General features: G+C 44.2%; 1 protein-coding gene across 3 annotated transcripts in view; it reads left to right on the forward strand.

The window, feature by feature from the left end:
• Positions 1–273: 273 nt before the first annotated feature.
• The window catches only part of LOC118341911 (lissencephaly-1 homolog), a 29,142-nt gene continuing 7,582 nt past the window's right edge, over positions 274–21,833 (forward strand). Inside the window, exons 1-5 of one of the 3 annotated variants that reach the window (XM_035680326.1) lie at positions 274–483; positions 6,421–6,736; positions 16,417–16,501; positions 19,878–19,952; positions 20,207–20,413. In XM_035680326.1, coding sequence (XP_035536219.1) covers positions 6,705–6,736; positions 16,417–16,501; positions 19,878–19,952; positions 20,207–20,413 — 399 coding nt within the window. In that variant the 5' untranslated portion in view covers positions 274–483; positions 6,421–6,704. Of the gene's footprint in view, positions 484–515; positions 641–1,042; positions 1,848–6,420; positions 6,737–16,416; positions 16,502–19,877; positions 19,953–20,206; positions 20,414–21,833 lie in introns of those variants that run through there. The other 2 variants (XM_035680327.1, XM_035680328.1) reach the window with 2 other exon arrangements.

Here is a 21,833-nt window from a genome sequence, read left to right on the forward strand (position 1 = left end):
TTACTTTTATTTAGCAGTGTAAGGCCCATTTTCTCCATAAAATCCAAGCTTTTTATGTTTTATCTATGTACAAAATTAATAATCCATTAAAAAATCTAATAATGTAAAGTCTCATACATCATTTAAACGAGTCGTATATTGCAGTTTAAAAAGGTACGGATAATGAGAAGCAATGTAAGAGTTAATAGTAAAAAAAAAAAAAAAACGTATAAAACAACCAGTTTTTTTTTTTTCTTCTTCTGCTGTCAAGGGCGTGCGCGCTCTCGTCAGACCGTGAACGCGAGTGTCGTGTGCGCGCCCCCCGGCTGAAGGCGAATGCGGTAGGCTTCGAAAAAAAACAAGCAGGCAGCGGCGGAGAGACAAGACGGGCACAGTTTACCTCCACATCACAAGATCAGAGTGCGGAGCGGAAATCTCACGCCCTGTCGGGTCGTGTTACCGTTGGAGACGGCCGAGGATATTCACGGGCAGAAAAACAATAGGGTGAGTTCAACTGCTGCTCGGTTTCCGCGGAGGGAGCCGGTCGGAGTCGAAGGAGTCTGGCGTTGGGTTGGGGAAAATGACGATGTGGCTGTAATTCTGTGCACCTCCTTTTTATGTCTCAAAATGGCGGATAGGCCGCTCGGACTGGAAGCAGCAGGTATCCTGACAGCGGAGTTTATCCCGAGACAAACACTCAACCGTGCGCTTTGATTAAAGCGGGCCAACCGCCAGATAACCGTCGTCAGTTATTCGCGGCGGGTCGAGGTCGAACGCACGTTACGGGCCCGTTGGTGCGTTTTAAATCGAGAGTGAACGTGACGAGCCAACTGTAACTTTGTGACTGGAGCTAACGGCTAACGGTAACTTCAGCTAACGTTAGCCGACGATAACGGGGGCATAGATAACGAAGAGGAGGAGGAAGAAGAGGAGGAGAGGAGGGGAGGAGGGGAGGAAGAAGAGGAGGGGAGGAGGAGGAGGGGAGGCTGGCACCGTCGTCAGGTCGACCAAACCCCGTCAGCCGCCATAGTCCAGAAAACATGTCAGTGTGTGCGAGGTTATGGCAGTTCGAGTTGCACCAGTAATAAGCAGTAATTAGCACCGTGTGAAGCAGGGTCAGAGCAGACTAATGTAAAAAATACAGACAACTAAATCAAACGTAGGTCACACGACGCTGCCGGTGGCGTCTAACGAAACATTTAACATTTTATTTCCATCGTCGTGTGGCTATTTTGTCTGGCGTCACTGCTGTAGCCAGTGTTAGCATTTTTTTTTTTTTTAAAAAGCGGCGTAAAGGGAGGGGTGTTCGTCCTCCGCTCTGTGCTGTTATAATATATATATTTATTTATTATAATACCATTGCAGCTGAGCGTCAGTCCACCTGGTGTGCATCCTCTGCTCAGCTGAGGCTCTGGGCTTCATGCGGGTTGCTGGCACGGTGTTAGAAAATCAGGGTGGAGCACATCGGAGGCGACTGAGTTTGTATGTGTTGCGTCTTCTCAGCACTCCCAAGTGTCTGCCTTGTTTTTCCCCCTGTTTTGTTGTTTTCTTTTAACCAGTGGATGTGTGGTTGAGTGTGAGGGGAATCTGTGGACCGAGGGCTCACACCGGGACGACTGTGAACCATCGCGGGGCTCACCGGGGTTGTGCACTGAATCCGACAGCCGTAATTTCGAGCAACCTTTGTCGTGGTGTCGGATATAAAGACTCGGTTAAAGCCTGGACCCTCGGCTGATTCACGTCCCACAGCCACGCCTGTGATGACCGCGGTGCAGCCGGTCAGGTGGACTGACGGGATATTGGTTGAAATTGTTTGTTTTTGACAGCAGTGTTGAAAAATAACAAGCGGCTCTGTGCTCTGCTCTCAGGTAAGAGTGTTAATGTGTTGTCGTCTGTGACTTGAATGGACTTTAATGCAACCATTTTGAGGAGGAATATGAGCTCGTAGTTATTTTGACAGCTTTAATCTCAGCAGATGTTTGGGGCCTTTGTGAATCCAGCAGTACTGCGCTTACATAAACACCACTAATGTTATCCCTTAAACATTAACAACCTCATTGATTGTACCGAAGCAGCACTGTAGCAGGCCTAAAATCATAGATGAGGAAGAAGAGGAACACCCTGGTGTTGTCTTTGGACTTCAGCATTCAGAAAATGCTTTACAATTTGAGTATAATGTAAGGAAGTTCTGTAGCACCGTTTGAGTGTTCAGACCATGATGTTACAATGGTTTAAAGTTGAAAATACAATGCTCAATACATGAAACTGGCTCAAATGATGTGTTGCTCGACCCATTTTCTGTGTTTGACTACTAAAAGAAAGTGAGCTCATACGAGATAAGCAGCTCTGGTCGATGTAAAACACAGACATGGTTCATTTCTCTGACTGCACTGCAGGAGCCAGTGAATACGGTCAGCTGGTTTTACTTGAAAGCGTTCTTAGTCAGTGCTGAGTTTTATCAACCGTTGATTTGAATAAGTGCATCCCGACAGCCAGGCTCTGTTCAGTACCGTCAGCAGTGGAAACACAGCAACACCAATTGTACGAGCTTCGGCCATTACAAGTGCTGCTTTGCTGGCACTTGTTGCCCGTCCAACAACAGGAGAGTGGAGCTAGTTACAGATCTTGAAGGACATTCCTCACTTGTGTCACTTGTAGTAAAGGTAAGGGCAGAAGTGTTGCCTGAAGGGGGCCTCCTGTTTATTTTGTGTCAACAGACAGTGATGAGTGTGATTGTGACATTATTCTCCTCCACTGAGCTGACTGTAGCACAGAGGTCGACCCACCAGCCTGCTGACTGATCAGTACTGACCCGCTGCCAGCAGCAACTGCCTGTCACCCTACGAATGGCCGACTGCTTTTTGTAAGTTGTGACGAAATGTCGGAGAATCTTGGTCATTGTGAACAAGCGCCAGAGGCGGTTGAATATAATTTTAGCAACTTGGAGAATGCAGAGGTTTTATCTGAACACGTTTCATACTGACACTCCAGTCTACATTTAGACCTTTCATAATTTCAACCAGTAACCTGTTGGCATAAAGAAGTCAGAGCTCAACCAGCATCTTATGGCTGCCAAGTGGAACTTTGCTTTTACTGTACAACTGATTGAAACGTGTATGAATGAAGGAGGCCGACTAGTCCTGATCGAGTTGTTCCTGTGTGTGTGTGTGTGTGTGTGTGTGTGTGTGTGAGGCCTCTTCCATCAGGTAACACAACTGTTCGGATAATGTCCTGGCAGTTTGATTGGCAACGTGTAGTATTAGAGCCGAGTAGTGTTTCCATCTGGTGACTATAAATGATGAACGGATGAAGAGTGGAGGGCTGGTGAAGCTGAGTTTTGGGTTCCTACAGGACGTATTCCTACGTCTGCTGCTGTTGTGTTAACAGACCCACAGAAGGAAGATGTCACTAGCTGTGTAATGTAATAACGTTGGCTGATCGTTACCAACCCACACAACTCACGGAGACACCTTGTGGGTCGTAACGGCTGCAGATTGAAAGCTGAGCCAGATGTTCAGTTTCATCATCGGGCAGTAACAAAGCTCTTTGGATGATTTCTGTCTGAGGGCTTTACCAAAACAGAAAGTGGAGATGATTTACTGAATCACTGTACTGTAGATTACTGTGCTTGTTTGTAGCGGTCTCCTGATACGTGTATATATATTATGCCACAGAAGGATCCTAATGAAAATTGTAGTAGTGTTTGTGTCACTGTTGAAACCAGAGTTAAGTTACTAAATCTTAAACTGAACATTTCAGTACAATAAATACTGACAGCTCACCTGGTAGAGCCGTCAGTATCAATTAAAGGCAACAAAGAAGACCTAAAGAAATGACCCTAACTCATCTCCTCGTATCTACTTAAATAGATAAATGCACTTTAGTCCTGAAGTGGAATCATCCATTGCTATTACTTCTTTTAGCGTTGTGTGCTGCTCCTTCCTGTTTGTAAAGGGCAGTCGGGGAGGATAACGTGACGTTCCCAGGACACAAGTTATTTGAAGGTGAAGTCAGCAACAGAAAATGAAGTTGCTCCAGATTCCTGCAGTCTGAGAGAGGACGATGACGTAACGGCGCTGGCAGAAAACTGTGAATGAGAGGCGACAGTGAGGTGATAAGTGTCAGCGCGGTGAGCGTTGCTGTGACGGTATGTTTAGTGACGAGCAGCAGCAGCAGCTCGACTCCACTTTAGACTCTGGTGTTTTTGTTTTCCTCGTCTTGTGCTGCGTTCCACAGGGGCGTGTTGCTCTGTTCAGACGTGGAAGTGTTATCAGAAATGTTGTACACGTAGCTCGTCTGTCACAGATTAATGCTAAGCTGTTGAATATGTCACATTTTTACCGGATGTCTTATTTGTTTACAAACTCAGTTTACAGTCAAACTGCTAACAAAGAGGTTTTCTGTCACATCCTCTTTGAAAGACTTGCTGACACATTATCTGTTTTCTAATATGGTTTCCTGTTTTTGTTACTTGGTTTAAGTGTTTTTTACTGAAATATTATGTTTACTGGTAGACTCTTTTAGATATGCTTCACTCGGGCGGAGTACCGTTTTTAATATCGGTACCAGAATACGTTCTACATTGTAGTATAATTACTCAAAAGGAGGAAGTGGATAACTGAACTAAAGTTATTTATCTGTACAGTATTGGACGATAGAAAAAACTCTAAATAAAGGAACCTAAATATAAATAAACAGTATGGCAGCAATACGTCGAGTTTAATCCAAAGGCCGGTCTATCTGTAGACACCATGCATTTAAAAAGCATTTTTTATACTCTAGTAGTATCGACTCAGTTCAGTCAGTCAGTGCCATAAAAGTGTTGAAGTTCAGTAGCAGCGCTATGCTGGACCAGATATAAAGATGATACAGTGGGTGTGCTTCATCACAGTTTTAGATTTGTATTCTTAAAGCAGCACGTTTCCATTATTCATCAACAGATAACCTGTTAGAACTCATCAGGAAATTAACCATCTCTCAAAACAGTCAGCGCCGTTACTGTAAGGGTTTTTACTGTGCAGTTCCTGCTGCTACACAAAGAGTAGAGAATCAATGGGAGGAAGACGCACAGCCGTTATTAACGATCAGTGGGCAGATTTATAGACGCACCATGGCTGTAGCCCACTCCTCCTCCCCACTCCGCTGAGCCAATCAGCCTGATTACGTGATTGTGCAAACATTTAGCTCAATACTGAAGCCACGAATGAGACTTGCAGAGCGTGGTGTCCAACATATTAATGAATCCACACGCGATGACAGCCGCACGTAGTGAAGTGTCAATCAGTACTGGCTGACCTCGTCTCACACTGAGCGGTGGTACAGGTTAATGTGTGAATGTGGACGGCTCAGTGGAGGTTTGGTATGTGGACTTTAATAAGAGCCACTTTTAGCTTCAGTGCCATCTTCTTATTGTGTTGTTGTCCTGCTGTGACCCGGGACCAGACGCTTGGACTCCTGTCAGGTGGTGACATCAGGGGTCAGAGGTTAGCTGCTTTTCTGTGTGTCTAATTCATCATCCGCTGAAACCAGGAATGTGTGAATTTTCCTGGGAAGTTTCCAGTCCTCGTGCCTGCTCCAGACACATCACCGCTTCCTCCACGGCTCCTCTGCCACGCAGCGCACCTCACGCCTGGCACATACTGTCTCCTCTAAATGGTTCTGGACAGCGGTGCCTCGCCGTACGTGTGTCCGTGTGTTGCAGGTCTCCAGAAGGAGGTGGATTGGCTTTGTGTTGTGCCTTTTGTTTAATGGTCTGGCAGAGATTTAGTGAGGCTGGTCCCAGTGGACTAAGAGGCTTATTGTGGCTCAGTTAGTATTCTAGTGGGTGCCTCCTTTGGTGAAGTGCTTTTCAACGTTTCAGTGCAGAGTAAAAATACTCATACTTCATCACACGGGCATTAATTTCACACTAATACCTGATGATGTTGGCCCGCTGAGATCACTGCGACCGTCGGTGTCACCGGCTCTCGAGGAGCGGTCGTAATGAGACGACAGGGTTGGTGAATTTGACAAGAGCACTGCTGTTACTTGAGCCCGCTCTGCTGCGGCCTGTTTTTCTTTTCTGCCGGCAACCTGGGAGTACGTTGCTCGGAGAATGTGGGTCAGCTCTTGTGTGTTCACGGAGAAAGGAATTTGCTGCAAGAGCAGACCCGAGCTCTCAGACCAGACTGGCGACATGACAGACGCATTGTGACGGTAGATAAGTGAAGGAGTGGTTTATGGAACGGAGGTGGTTTTTGTCTGATGAATTAGTTTATGGTGTCAAAGCTCTGCTGTGGGAATCGAACCTTTATTAATAACTAACTGTGTGTGTTGACGGTCCTTCAGTGACACTGGTGCAGACGTTGATGCAGTTTTCCTCTGGCCTATAAACATTTTCACCCACTCTTCATGTTGTCAGTCATGCATACCTAATGTTGTCTCTCCCTCTCTCTTCTCCAGATGCAGTGTAGACTTGGGTGGTGACCGGTCTGCAGGCTCTCCACTTCTCTAGTCCCTGGAGTCAGGCAGCTGGGGGGGCAGATTCCTGCGTTCCCCTTCACTCCGTCTGAGTCTGTCTGTCTGGACAAAACCGACTGCCCGCCACTGGAGTACACAGCTCGTCCTCGCCCGTGTTGCTTGGATCAGCACAGCTCATCTCCTGACTGAGGAGAGCGAAGCAGCTGCACAAGATTCACCTCCTACTGACCGATCCCTCCCGGCCCCGCCCACACCGCCCCGTCACCATGGTGCTGTCACAACGGCAACGAGATGAACTGTAAGTCGCCTCTGCGCCTTTTTGTGCCCACGTGGCTGCTGAGATATAAAGATGTTATGGGTTTATACACTGTGGCTGAAACACACAGACACACACACACAGCACACACACCAGACAACAGACACACACAGAACACAGACACCACCACACACAGACACACCACAGACACACACACACAGACACACACAGACACCACAACACACACAGACAACACGACACGACACCAGACCACACAACACACACACACAGACACACACAGACAACAAACACACAACACAGACACACACACACACACACACACCACAGACACACACAGCACCAACACAACACACACAGACACCACACAACACCAACACACCAGACACACACAGACACACCACCACAGCTGCCCAGTACAACAAGGATTGAAGAGCAGTATTCATTTCAGTGCTGCAGCTGAGAATAACATTTGTTATCAAGTAATCTGATTATTTTGTTGCTTAATTAAATAATCATTTGATCTGTTAAATGTCAGAAAATAGTCAAACATGCCTCAGTTTCCTCAAAATGTAAGGTTATTTAATTTACTATCGTGTAAGAAAAGCAGTAAATCTGGAACTGGTTTGGCATTTTTATCTAGAAAAATAAATCAGTTATGAAAAAGTCCCCATTTATTTTATGTTGATTGACTAATATTTTAATGGACTAATCGTTGAAGCTCTTCGTTTTATTTGAATCTTTTGCTTATCAGTTCATCCTAAAACTCTTGGCGAACCAGAAAGTTATTTTTTAATGTTGGTATCAGCAATTTAATTTCTACCCAATTCCAACAATTCAAGCTGCATTTACGTTTACTCTTCATCAGCCATTTAAAAAAAACAACCCAGTGAAGAAGAATAATACAAAGAATAGCATGTTTCGAAGAGAGGGGGAACGACAAACGTCCCGATCAGACATGAACTTCTGCTTGCTGACCTTTTTGTTGATGCGTTGTGGCAGCCCGCGTCGTTCTGACTCTCATCTAATCTGATGCGAGGGCTAAGCTAAGCTGCTATTGTGCTGATTTGAATCAGATGGTTTTTTTTTAAGCTGCCCAGTGACATGAGTGCCAATTACAGTATCAAAGAGCTCTATAAATAGCTTAATGTGGCCTCTTCCAGTGAGCTCTGGTTGTAACTCTGAGACTCTGCTCCCAACCCGCTGATATTTCACCACCTTTCTTTTTAATGACAGTACAGCGTCTGCTTCCTGCCTAGGATGTGTATTGATTACTAGAATCAGTTTAGACGAGGACTTTTTTTGTTATTTCTTTCTCCTTGGTACCCCTGAGGAAGAATCAATGACTGGTTGAAGGTTCCCGAGCTCCCCCGAGCTGCCGGAGAACAAATGTATTGATCCTCCACCAGCACTATTCATACATGTGCCCTTTGTGTCCTTAGGAGAAGCTGAGAGCACCAACTTTGACCCCAAAGTAAGGGCAATAGATGAAACGGGGATTCAGAGCATCATGTGTTGCTCTGTGCACACTGTCACTACTCAGAGGATTCCTCAGGGAGACCGTGTGCCCGAGACGTCTGAAGTCTGCCTACAAATTGTCTGGCATATGCACAGAAGTGGCATACAGACAAAAGAAATATCTGCACATGTGCTGTGTAGTGTGTTGAGCAAGTGGGGAAAGTGAGCGAGGCTGCGATAATGGGGAGGAGGAGGAGGAGGAGGGCGTAATTTGGTCCTGCTGAGTCTGTGGGCTCCGTAATTAACCCCTGAGGCGGAGGATAAAAAGTTAAGGCAGCTCAATGTGAGATACAAGGTCATGAGAAGGAGCTTTATTTCTTTAAGTCCCCTCTTCCACTTAACCAGTGTGTTGAAACGATTTGATTGATTTCAAAAACACATGATAGATGTTTGCCCCTGAGGAACACACCAGCATTCACATGGCTCTTCACGTTCTCAGCGCTGTGGGAGGAGTCTGTTGGTATGGAGAGATCTATTGGAATGCTAATCTTTGTAACTATTTGCTATTCAGAGGAAGTTGCCAGGGACCCCCGCTCCCCCCCCTTCATCCCTCTTTTCTCCTCCGTTGCACAAGTCGTTGCAAAGCCCCCGTAGCTTACAGGAAACTGGTGTGGGACCATCACGCCACTCGAGTCACATTCAAGCATCTGTTACATTCTTCCCGTTGGAGACGTCACTTGGCTCAGTTGGTGCTCTCACTGAGTTTGTCGGCTCTAAAGGCTCCTACGATCTTATTTCCTAACTGGCAGCCTCAGTTTTGGGAAGCCTACTTAGAAACCCAGTGGCTGATTTTCAATCCGGCCCTATAGCAGAGGGGGTAATGGGAACAGTGACCGGCTGACTCTCTGCTATTGGGCCCCCTCCTTTCTTTGTCACAGCAGACAAATAGATGTTGCTCCCATTGCACTCAGGCCTCCACTTCTGCTCTTCCACGTTTTTAAGCTGAACTGTCAGAAGCAATCAAACAAGTACGGTGAAATCTGCACCAACTTTACTCTGTGTGCATGTTTTTGACATAAAACATTTAAATAGTAAACAAGAAAACAAGAGAACGTTTGTTCTTTTTGTCCTTCCAGTAGATATTGACCTGCTCTTTGACAGCGGCCAGAAAGATAGCAACATGTTTTATTACCCTAGCGTAGAACAACATATTGTAAAAAGAGAAATAATCTTTGTATTAAACTGGTGCTATTTTGTCAGCACTGCAGTCAGATGCTGTGATTGCGCAGCATCTTCACAACAACTCTATTTTTATGAGCATGGCCAATGAAAAGCACATTTGTGTTTCTGTCCAGGGTCAGGGGACTCGTCCCCTCTGGCGTGTAGTAAAAATAGATCCAGAACACAAACTATCTGCTCCCTGAAAGACCTGGAGGCACCCGTGTGCAGATGGGCCTTTGCTTTTGAACTCGCTTTGCTTCACAAAGAAAATCCCTTCAGCCTTCTCCATGTCTCAGGCTACAAGATGCTTCATGTGATCTTTTTTCCCCCTTCTCTTTCAATTGCCCCGCGGCTGTAATTGTGGTGACATAACCGATCAAATGCCAAGACTTGTGTCATTAAGAAGACATGAAGGTTACTCAAACGAGGTCCGATAAAAGACTGCAGTGTATAAGGCACTGTGGCAAAGCACATCTATTTAATTCACCTCCACCATATTGTGTGTATCGTTTTCATTTGGCTGGGCGTCCTATGATATTCACACATTCATCCACCTGTGCAAGTGTGTGGCTCTGTAGTTGTGTACGTAGTGTCCCAATAGCATGGCCACTGTCAGCACTCCCACGCAACCCTAATTGGGTTAGGGGGAAAAAATGGAAGAAGAACTGCTGGGTACATAAAACACCAAGCAGGTGCTCCCGATGCTCATACTGTCCACACGAAAGTGAATCAGTTTCCTACATGCACACGCAGGACGAAGGTTAATCAGGATTTCTGTTTACACTCGACCACAAAGAAATGGATGTTGTCATTATTGATATACAGCTGTGCAGCAAAAGCAGACGTTGATATTGATTTGAGTCTTTTTTCCCCTTTTTCTTCTCTTTTTGAAACTATGATTGTATTGTCAGATTTAAATGTTTGTGACCTGATATGTGGATAAAATATCAAAGCTCATTGGTTTGTTTTTTTCCTGAATTGCGCTGAGAGCATCGATGATTCTCTGGTTGTGTCCAGAGATGCAGTATTTCAGATGGCGGTTATGAATCTGTGATGGCGTTTCAGTGTTTGGGTGTGACAGGTGTCTCCTCACAGACATTTGTTGCTGGCACACACAGGCGTCTTTCATGTTCTGTTCCCGAGCCTCTCTTGGTGCGCAGTGTACTGAACATGTCCGGATGCATCTGCAGGAGGTCTGTCAGCAGCACGGCTCTGATTTTGCCTCGGGACTGACACACAGATGGATTGGCATGGTAACGGTCTCTGTGGTCTGGACCCATCATCCCATATCAATCATTCATCGTCCCCCATGGAAAAAGGACTTTGTTTTAGGAAGAGGACCGGGCTGTTGGATGGAGAAATCTGGACCTGCTGCACACTGAGTTTCCAATAGTTGTCTGGTCCGAGTCAGCGTACCCATCATCACCACTTCTCCTATCAACGAGATCGTTTCTGTGTGTTTATTATAGAGCCGCAGCTATCAGTGGACTCTTCATCAGCAGAGAGAAACAACAACTATTTAAAAATAATTTATGATGAATTGTTCTTCATAATTCTTCTAGTAAAACAGCCAAACATTGGTTCACACCAGGATATGATACTTTGTGATAGTAAACTGCATTTATTTAGGTTTTGGACTGTTGACCAAATAAAACGAGCTATCTGAACTCAGAACCTTTGTGGAAAACACAACACAGTTTGATGTTTTATCAACAAAAAGAATCGATTCATTGAGAAAATAATTTGTAGGTTATTATATCAAGTGAAAATAATCAGTCGTTGCAGCACTAATTCTTTTTAACCCCCTGATCATGTTGTTGTGTGTTTCATGATCACATTGGAAGTCTTGCAAATCCACCCTGAGGAAAAAGTAGTCCTTCAACCACAACCACCAAAACAACCACAAATATTAAACGATTTGCTATTTCAGTAAATACGGTTTAGTAAAAAATCTGCATCTGTATTTGATGGCAAGCCTGGTTTCATATCTTTCTTTGTTATCCTTTGATTATCCAAGCTTGAATCATACTGAATTATAGTCATCAAGGGATTTAAGAAAGTACACTTGACTCTAAAGCTTTGGCTCAATCACCATGTGACGTGAGACGGAAGAACAGTTACTTATTTGTGTACTTCTGATCTGAGCATGCTGCACACGTGCTCTCCATAGTGAAGAATAGTTGTTGCCACAGTCCTGGATTGGACCTTTCCTCCTGTTGACAGGGAGTTTCCCCTTTTGAAGCTTTCTGCTGCCTCGATGGTCGATCCCTTCTGCAGTTAACTTATATGAAAGAAGACTCAACCTACCTGTTTCACACTGAAGTTAACAGCATTGTGATAAGAGGCTTTGAGATGATTGGAGGTTGGCAGACACTTTTGAAGATGAACCACATTTTCTCTTTCATTTTATTTCCCTTTGAAATACTGTGGTGGATGAATTGTCTGGTTAATCTAGGGAGTGATATGTGAGCACAGGAGTGTCCCAGACAGTTGGGTCGTACGTTAAATGGCCCGGGCCGAGCTCCCTCATACAAAGTCTGTTAATGTCCAATCACAGCAGGAGAACACAAACATCCGAGGGTGAAGAGTCTTCTATCTGTGAGGAAGAGACGCAGTGATTCGGGACGTTCGGCGCCTGGGGCTCCTCCTCATCAGTCAAGCAAGAGAAATAGTGGATTGGTTCCAGGTTTCACGGAGGTCCAACTGGAACTGCACAGTTATGCAGTCCTGTCATATGACTTCAGTGGATTGTGTCTGGTAACAAGTTCTTGAAGTTGTCAGCTGTTCAGGACTCAACTCTTAAGGCGGAGGAATAAGCTCCACTTTATTTAGCTCTCTATGGGTGGTTGTGAACGTTAATATAGACTTTAACATGTGAGATGAAGCTGGACGTAGCTGGTGTTTCTCCCACTGTTGATGCTCGGTGGAGAAGCTCTGACAACTTCCTGGTTTTTAGACTTTCCATCAACTCCAAACAGAAAGTACATGCTCGGTAGAACTAGCTCTGTTGTAGTCCTGAAGGGAAGTCAGTTAGCACAGTATTAAGTTGAAGTTGCGCTGTGATGTAACCACAGGCTCTACTGTCGTCCTCTGATGTTGTTAGCGAACAACCACTGGTCCACCTCTAGCTTTATGAAACACCGTCACGGCCACCAGAAAATCTTCAGCCTCATCACGAGGTGGTTGTGCAGCGGTTTTCAAACAGTGTTTGAGCATGTGCTCGTGGAGAACGGTGACCGTGACTGTTACATGAATGTGAAATAATCCACAGGAAGGTGAGGTTTATATGTGCCGAGGGAGCTGTCGGGGTGTAGACTTCAGCTTCTCCCACTGAAACACTCATCAGCAGTTTTGAAAGATTGAACAAGTCGTAGAAATACTCCTGTGTGAGGTGTGTGTCCGTAGACAGGTGTATGGCACAGAGTGGGTGGGAGTCCAGTGTGTCTGTGATGAAAAGGGTCATTACTGGTGCTTTGACAAGAGACTGCTGGTAACATCTTTACTGAATGACTCATGTGTATTTTGTGAATCCAAAAAATTGTAATTAATTGGCTGTTTCCGTGTGTCAGCGTTGTGCGAGGCAGGCGTAGGCGAAGACAATTCAGCTATTGTCCTGAAATGTCTTCAAGCAGTGAGAAGATATTTCTGTAGGTATTATGAACTTCTTATGGACATTTGGGATTCTTTTGGTTTTGGTACCTTGTGACATGTTTTAGACTTTATGATTGACTAATAAAAGATTGTAAACTGTTGTGAGTGGCCGCCCTCATGTCACAGTTGATTGAGCTTGCAGTATTATTGTGGTGTCGCTCACACTGCGGGTTAATGTTGGACCACAATCCAATGAGCAGTGAAACAGAACGGCCCAGCCACCACCAGGTACAACTTGTCTGCCTGTTTTTGAACATGATGCACTTGATGTTTTCTGTGTGAGTTACTGAAGCTGCTCTTGTTTGTATCATTTACAGACTGCAGTGAAAGCTCTGTTAGGAAGTGTTGCTCATCTCTAAAAAGATGTGAAAGTGAGTGATCGTGGAGCAGGAAGTGATGTCAGCGGCAGACATGCTGGACGGCTGACTCACTTCTCATAAGGATGAGGTCATTCATCTCTCCCCCGTCTCTCCCCCGTCTCTCCCTCTGTGTCACACTGCTCTCTCCCTCTGACTCCAGGAAGGCTTTACAGTACGTGAGAGCAGCTCTGCACGGACCGACCACATTGATGCAACCCTGATCTTTACTGAATGACACAAGATCACTTTTAAAAAGACATTGCTGTGTTAGTTATTGAAGAGTTGTTGACTGTCCCGTTGTGCTCAGAGAGAAACCTTCTGATCTCTGTAATATACCATAGAGACCCAGTTTACAGCTACAATATGGGCTTTCTGTCTTTCTATTGTTCTTCTCCCCCCCTCTATCCGTCCTCTCTGTCCATATACTCCCCCCGCCCTCTTTCTCACTATCTCTCCGTCACGTCATCTAGCTGTGGGCTGCTGGTAACCATGGAAACCAGCCGGTGTGCTCTCCTTCTGTCGACATTAGTACACATCTTTTGCCCCGATTTCTTCCCCTTTCCTCTCAGTCTTCTGGGACATATTCACAACTGCATGTTGGTGTGTGGATTGTTGTTGTTTTTTGGCCACATGTGAGGCGAAGTGTGAGTGTTTGGTACTGTGTTCAACGTCAGCACTGATTGGAAAACGTCCACGTGCTGCTTAGATTAACCTACTGAGGACATTTGTGTCTGAAACAGTGTGCGTTCAAAGACGGAAACAGCGAAGGTGTTGATATCGTATATATTGAAATAATTGGCCCTAATTTTGTTCACTGTGCAAATGATAGAGTGCTCTGTTGTTTTGGCACTATTCAAAAACACTGGAAACATATTGATGATATAAACAGGCTGCTCTACCATGTGGTCTGAATACAACACCATGCAACATAGAGAGTGAGGCATAAACCTTTACAACATTACTGTGTCCATGTGTGGTATTGGTTCTGTTCAAAGGTGTCTTTGTGCTGAGGGTTTTCTCCGTTTCTCTTTTTGTTTTATCGGTTTCATTCTTGCCTTCGTGGTTACAGGCTGTTGTCAGCCAGACGAATGCATACGACACCTTTTTAATCTTCTGCATACAAAGATCTTTGAAGGGCCGTTCAATGCCTTTACAGTCTTTTAGTAGGTTCAGTTCAGGTGTGGCGATTCTCCCATCCTCTGAATTGGACTGAATGGCTGATGTGACGGAGTTGGTGCTCACTGACACACCCACACCACATCAGAGCTGCCTCCGTGCCTCAGCTCACCTCACCTGCTCACACACTTTCTCCGTACACACCTCGCCCTCCCCTCTAGTTCTCCAGACTTGCGGCAGCCCGGCTGTCAGAGGAGCAGATAACCTCCTGCTCACCTTGAGCTGTAATAAGCCCTGCTCCTGTTGTCATGGGGATTCAGGTGGGCAGAGGGAGACGAGGGTTTCAGTGCTCAGCGCTGACCGAGAGGGCGCGGGGGGCACAGGCTGGGCTGACAGATTGCGCCCTCCACCCCCTTCATATTGGCACCTCACAGCTTTGCCTGCCTGACAGCTTGTGTGGCTTCTCCTGGCAGTAATGGTGGGGTTTGCTGTGTGCGAGCACAGGAGGGCTGGAGTCAAGGAATACTGTATTACCATTAGAAGAAAATAGCTTTTTTATCAGACATTCATGAATTCAGTGTCTTTTGTTTGTGTTCTTGTCTTTCTCCAGTCTGTTTTTTTTCTCCAGGTGTAGTGTGTGACTAAAGCAGCCATCCAGAACTGTCCCTGAAGAAGTAACCAGTGTTCAAATGAGTTGTCTGCTCATTGAAACTGCAGGGTTAAGCGTTTCTGTTCATGAAGGGATATTACAGCGATTTATCGTTGGATATTGCAAAAGCTGGGAGACTCTCAGGAGACCGCAGCAGAGGCCCAGAGACCCTAACTCATGATTGTGGGTCAAACTCCAGAACCAAAGAAAACATACAGCTGTTCTCACAGACCGAGCAGTACTCCCTGTGTCAAATGCCTTACACTACTTAGAATAGAATTACAAGATAGCATGTGTATATACACTTAGTGGAACATTTTGGCTAAAAAAAGGAAGTCTAATAAATAATGTACTTTTCTGCACCCTCATGAGAATCTAATGAGATGGAGAATAAAAGCCTGAACCACTGACACTAACGGACTCGAGCCTCATTAATAACTCTCGGTAAATTGAACTGCTGCTGAGGCTGCAGTCGTAAACCAGACCTGTGTGTGTGTGTGGTCGTGTGGTTCGCTGGTGTGTTGTGAAGTGTGTGTGTTTCCCCTCATGGCAGCACGGGAGACAATAACAGGAAGAGTAAAGATGGCCTCCTTTCTCCCCACTTTGGGCTCTGCCTGTGAAGTCTATTGTCGTCCTATCTGAGCATCTTCTTCACATATTTGAAATAGTAGGGCAGTAAACACACCTCTGCTTCCACCCCCACCAATCTTTGTGTTGTATTCTCTCACAGGGATAGACCCGCTCCTCCGTGATTTATCGTCGGTCGGTCTCTCTGTATATTTAGGTGATGGTAGGATGTACGCTGACTCTCATTTCCCCCACATCTACACCATGGGGAGTCATCCCTTCCCATTATTTGCCCACAGCAACAAGAGCTCATTATAGGAGCCTGACAGATGTGTTCTTGATTTGTGTCAAATGGGTGGAGAGGGATGTGTGTGTGTGTGTGAGAGAGAGAGAGAGACTGTGTTTTATAATATTGTTATAGACAGTGCTAAGTGCTTAGACTATATTTATGCATGCCAAGCATTTTTTATTATGCTTAAAGAGCGATAACTCAGTCTGAATGTGTGAAAAGATGTAAATTTTACATCTTTGTCTGACACGTTTCCTGAACATGCTCATTTTCTGTCTTTGTTTTACGGTGTTGAATACAACTCCATTACTCTCACCGTGTCTCGTGGCACTTTAACAACTGTCTTGTCTGCTAATCAGGAGAACTAATTATGGGTCCTCTTTGTCTGTTTCAGAAATCGAGCGATAGCCGATTATCTACGTTCCAATGGATATGAAGAGGCATATTCCACTTTCAAGAAGGAGGCGGAATTAGATAATGTGAGTAGATTAAGGGTGGACACACACATCTGCACAGCCAATCAGACCAATTTAAACAAACAATATGCCCTGATTTCCACTTAATTTGTCACTTTAGTTAACGTGTTCATGAGTGTGACCGGGAGCACCTGCACCCAATTATGGTGGTCTGTCTGATTAGGGGTCTGTGCTACTTCCTCCTGCTAACTGATCTCGACAAAAGCTTTTACTCACTTGTAGATGCACTCGCTTTTACAACACCACTGTGATGTGTGTACTGTTATGTTTGAATGTGGTATTAGGTGGACCTGGATGTTCTGAAGCAGTCCAATACAATGGTTATGCCATAAAGTCTATAAAGTACAGTGTCTTTGAGGTATTAACTGTTAGATTTTAGCATTGAGGTCGTAGTTAGTGATGGTTGTATTCGACTGCATCATACTGAGAGGTTTTCTTAATATTCTGCTCCCCTCGTGTAAATAGGAGGACAATAAAATGGAAACACCTCTCAGTATAATGTTGTCCAGTCCAACACCACCTTTAACTACGACCTCAGGAACAGACATATAATTATATAGACCTGTAATAGACATGCCAACTTAATAAAGGTGGAATTTATGGGATAGCCGTGGTATTGATTGGGAATAGATTTTGCAGGTGTACCTAATAATAAAGTGGCACCAAACCCCAAAAAGAAGCTTCATTCTGTTTCTCTTCAGCTCCGCCTCAGACTGCACCTGGTCCACGTTCTTGTCATTTGTTCTTTTGTACCTTTCCTCTTCTTTTTTGTTCCTTACTCAGAATATTCCTGTGCCATTATTTCCGCAGCGAACGATCATAAAAGAAACCAAACAAATAAATGTTGTGTAGCAGAATAGAGGTAATATTTTTGCCACACATTGTATTTTAAGTGAAACGATGACTATGAGTAATGTGGCAACATTAACTTTAATTTAAGGTGTTTACATCCACATCAGATATTTTTAAATAATAATAAATTAAGTCATTTTAGTATTTGCCCTTAATCCTTTGCAGTCAAGAGCTATCTGTGATGTGCAGACCACGGTACTCCACCAGGTCTACTTTTTGCATTATTTATTACTATTTTATTAGAATATTGTGGGAACGTTGAGTATTTTAACAAATATACAATTATTTTCCTAAAATTTGATCCCTGTGCTTCCAAAGTTTGAGGAGCTCCAGTGCTCGTAGGCAAACTGTTAACCCCGACTCCTTTTTGTTTGTGATGTTATTTCTGTTTCATCTAAGACTCTTTTTTTTCTTCTGACTCTGTCGCACCTCTTCTTTCACCTCGTGTTCACGTGACGCCCCACCCCCTCCTCCTCTGTCTTCATTTGTTCGTCTTCCAGACGTTTTCTCTGTGGCAGCCCTATGGAAGCAGGCTGAATAATAGATGAATGGCACGCAGGGATAGGTGCACCCTGTTGGGTATTAGCATTCAGTCGAGGCCACACTGTTAGAAGTTTATTACCAAGACAGTTTTTTAAATTTAAATTTTCTTTATCCAGAGTTAATTTAATGCTTTTTTTTTTTTTTACTTTGGCTTTGTGGCTCTTTGAGTATCATTTTAAGGTAAATGTGTGTGAGGTGGTGTGCTTTAGCAGGTTTTCATAGTAGAATAAGTAGGGTTAGGGTTAGTAGAATAATTCATAGGGCTCACGCTTTCATCTTTTATTTGCCTCATAAAAGGAAATGTCCATAGCTGAATATACACAAACACACACAGGCATGGATACTACCCACTGTCAAGAGACTGGCAGGCTGCTGTGTAGTCTGGCACTGTGTGTGTGTGTGTGTGTGTGTGTGTCTTTGTGTGTCTTTGTGTGTCTTTGTGTGTCTTTGTGTGTCTTTGGTGTCTTTGTGTGTCTTTGTGTGTGTTCGTGTAATGGGCAGAGTCTCCAAGCAGATGGCAGATTAGATGATGGCAGACTCGTCCATATTGGATACCCTGCTCTCCCTCTAAGTTTTCATCTACTCCATTTCTCCGCAGTGCCTCACTTCGCATCTTTGTCTTTTCATACTCCTCACGTTAGTCCGAGGAATCACCTCTTGTCATAGAGAAGTGTTAAATGTAGGAGTTGGTGGTGCCTGCGCGCTCTCCACACCTCTAGGATGTCTGCTTTTGTTTCCAGCTGAGTCTGAGAAGCTAGCTGTGAAATTGGAGTGCGACGCTAATTTTCTCCCTCACTGACGCTCACGGCTGTCTGTCAGTGTGGGGTTTTGATGCTTTGATAACTAGTAACCGCCTAAAGGCATTGTTACACACACAGTGGCATCCAAACTGGTGTACTGGCTGTATAGAATAATGAAATAAACACAATAAATCTGCACTTTCTTGGGTTATTTATTTATTTTTCAGTATTTTTTATTGAGTTTTTGGTTTTAATTAGAGCTGAGAGAATTGGTTATTTTTCTCCAGCAAAAAGTTTGACCAGATTCAAGGCCCCATGACACATTGCATTCTGGGTAGTGGTCATTAGGATGCACCTGTCTGTTAACGTCCGTAGCTTAAAGCAACCACAAACAGAGCTCAACTGAGAGGTTTGAAAAAAGGAAAGCTACCATGTCGCTTTGACATAAAGATAAGATGTTCCATTATTGATCCCCGTAGGAGAAATTAAAGTTTGGCACATCAGCAGGGGAAATGTACAGCAGATATAATACAATTACAATATAATGAAGAAAAATAATGTAGAATCTAAAAGAATATGAATATATATATATATATAGTATATAGTATATACAATAAAGTCTAGTATGGATAACTGTACGTGTGCAGTGTTACAGGGCATTGTGCACAACAAGAAGGAAAGACAGATGGCAGGTTAATGGTTAACGGTTCAATCATTGTTCAACATTGTAACAATTAACGTGTTTTGTCTCTTTCTTGGCCGTAAGACGCCAGAGGACTGTGTGTGCCATGAAGTCTGTTATGTAAAAGGTAGTGGGCAGCTTGTGGTGTTAGCCTGCAGGTGGAATCAGGCTTCTGTCTGCCAGGACTGCCACAAGTTAACTTCCACCGCTGCCTCCAGTACGGGGTGTGTGGCTGTAAGCTGCCTAAGCCTTTCTTGTCTGCAGGAGATTAGCTTGTGTGAGAAGGATTAGGACTATGGTGTGTGTTTTCTTTGTGTAGTATGCCTGTGTTTATGTGTGTGTTGTACAGTAGGTTGTTGGTGTCTGGCAGTCAGTGTTGGCCTGTGAGGGGTGTGTAAATAATTCCCTGTTCTTTCTTGCTACAGCCAAAGACCTCAGCATGCCACCCCAGCTGGCCCCCCTCCCACGGGCCGGACCGATTATGCTGAGCCCACGACTTTGATTGGCTTTCTTTGCATGTTTTTCCTGATATCCTTTTTTTCTGCCCCTCCTCTCTCTACAGAATGAAGAATTGGATAAGAAGTACGCCGGCCTTTTGGAAAAAAAATGGACTTCAGTCATCAGATTACAAAAGAAGGTTTGTGGGTTTTTTTCTCCTCCTCGAAGAATGCTTGTGGGGATTGTAGTCTTGTGAATGGTTCGTGACATTACTGCTGAATCCACTTAACACTAAAAGGAAGTCTACCAAGAATTAAAAAGCTTCAATCTAATGCAAATAAATAATAACAAATAATAAACCCTTAAAAATCCCCCCACTCCCCGGTGTAATTATCCATACATGTACATATTTCCGCCTCCACACTGTTAAACGTACCCGTGCACTCTGGGCAGGTGATGGAACTTGAATCCAAGCTGAATGAAGCGAAGGAGGAGATCACTCTGGGTGGGCCCGTAACTCAGAAGCGCGACCCCAAAGAGTGGATCCCACGCCCACCAGAAAGGTACGCGCTGAGTGGCCACCGCAGTCCAGTCACCCGCGTCATCTTCCACCCAGTCTTCAGTGTCATGGTGTCTGCTTCTGAGGACGCGACAATAAAGGTCAGTGCTGCCGGGTGGCGGGAATGGTGGTGTGATAACAGCACTAGTGGAACTGATATCCTTCACCTTTGTTTAATTTGAAATGACGTATGAATGTTTCCAGGGTTTTAAATCATGTTCTGTAGAGAGCTCAGAGTCTGCAGGTTATCCAGATGACAGCTGCATCAAGGGACTTCCCTGATTAGTTATCGTTTTTGGGCTGAAGGTTCGCAAATCAGTGTGAAGGTGGCTGAAGTACCTAATGACAATCTGCAGTTGTGCTTCTCCTTTGCACATGATCAGATAACGGATCTGTTGAGGCTTGTTTCATATTCAACATAACCACGTATTGTGTATACTTTACGTAAGTACACCTCTCGCTACACTTGACGGTTTCCAAAGCCACAGTAGATAATGGTAACATGGATGATAATCTTTTACAAGTCTTATGACGACCTGGAAACATTTCAGTTTTCCAGGGATGGAGAGCAGCTGCCACGCTTATCTGACCTTGATCTGGAGTTTTTAGGATCTTATTCACAATGGACATGTAATTGCTGAAATGAAGCTTCGTAATAAAGAGATTAGGGAATAGGATAAGATTAGAGTTCAGACTAATATGTAATTCAGTGAAGTAGTGTCAGCTGATGTGTTGTCAGACATTAATGATGAGACAAAAGTACTGATGTCAAACTGAGGTCACAAGCGCGTTGTGTTGCAGAGTTTAGAATGAGTTTATTCATAAAGCAACATTTTACCAATAAGATTATAGCTGTTGATGGCAAGTCTCACTGAAACAGCTCATAGACTGGTTAAATACCCGAACAGTTAGCAGGCAAACACACTTAAATGCATTTCATTCAGTTTCTCCTCATCTGCTCGATAAACTGACAAGTAAATATTTTTCCTTGAATCTCCATTTCTCCACTTAAAGGATGAACAGACCACCTGCTCCCTTGCAACAAACTCAACAAACTGAAACAATGCTTATTCTTCTACATTAATTCAATATGTGTTGCCATTTCTTTCAGGGAAACAAACAAATCTCAGCTGTGCGAATGTCCGGTTGCTATAGTAGCGACTGATTTATAAATAGAGTTCTGTCAGCCCAAACATTGTCACATGACACTTTGATTTAAGTATAAATAATACAATATGTACAGTAGTCACACAAGACAAGGTGTTGTTCACTGTATCTTCAGTGGATAATAACAGTTTTAGATTAGTTTATTTAACGTATTAGTGCTCGATAACCTTCCTACCTACACATACCTGTCTTACATATATAGGACAGCTGTGGCTCTATTTGGGCTTTATTTGAGTATGTTTTCATTGACGAGGTTTGGACTAAAACAGGTATTTGTTCTGAACATGTTCCATTACAGTACAGTATGGTGTCAAAGACAAAAAGACCTCGGAGAGTCTTTGGATATTGGCCAAC

This window comes from Morone saxatilis, unplaced genomic scaffold, assembly GCF_004916995.1.
Source record: "Morone saxatilis isolate NCDOM2014 unplaced genomic scaffold, NCSU_SB_2.0 Contig8, whole genome shotgun sequence".
Lineage (NCBI taxonomy): Eukaryota > Metazoa > Chordata > Actinopteri > Moronidae > Morone > Morone saxatilis.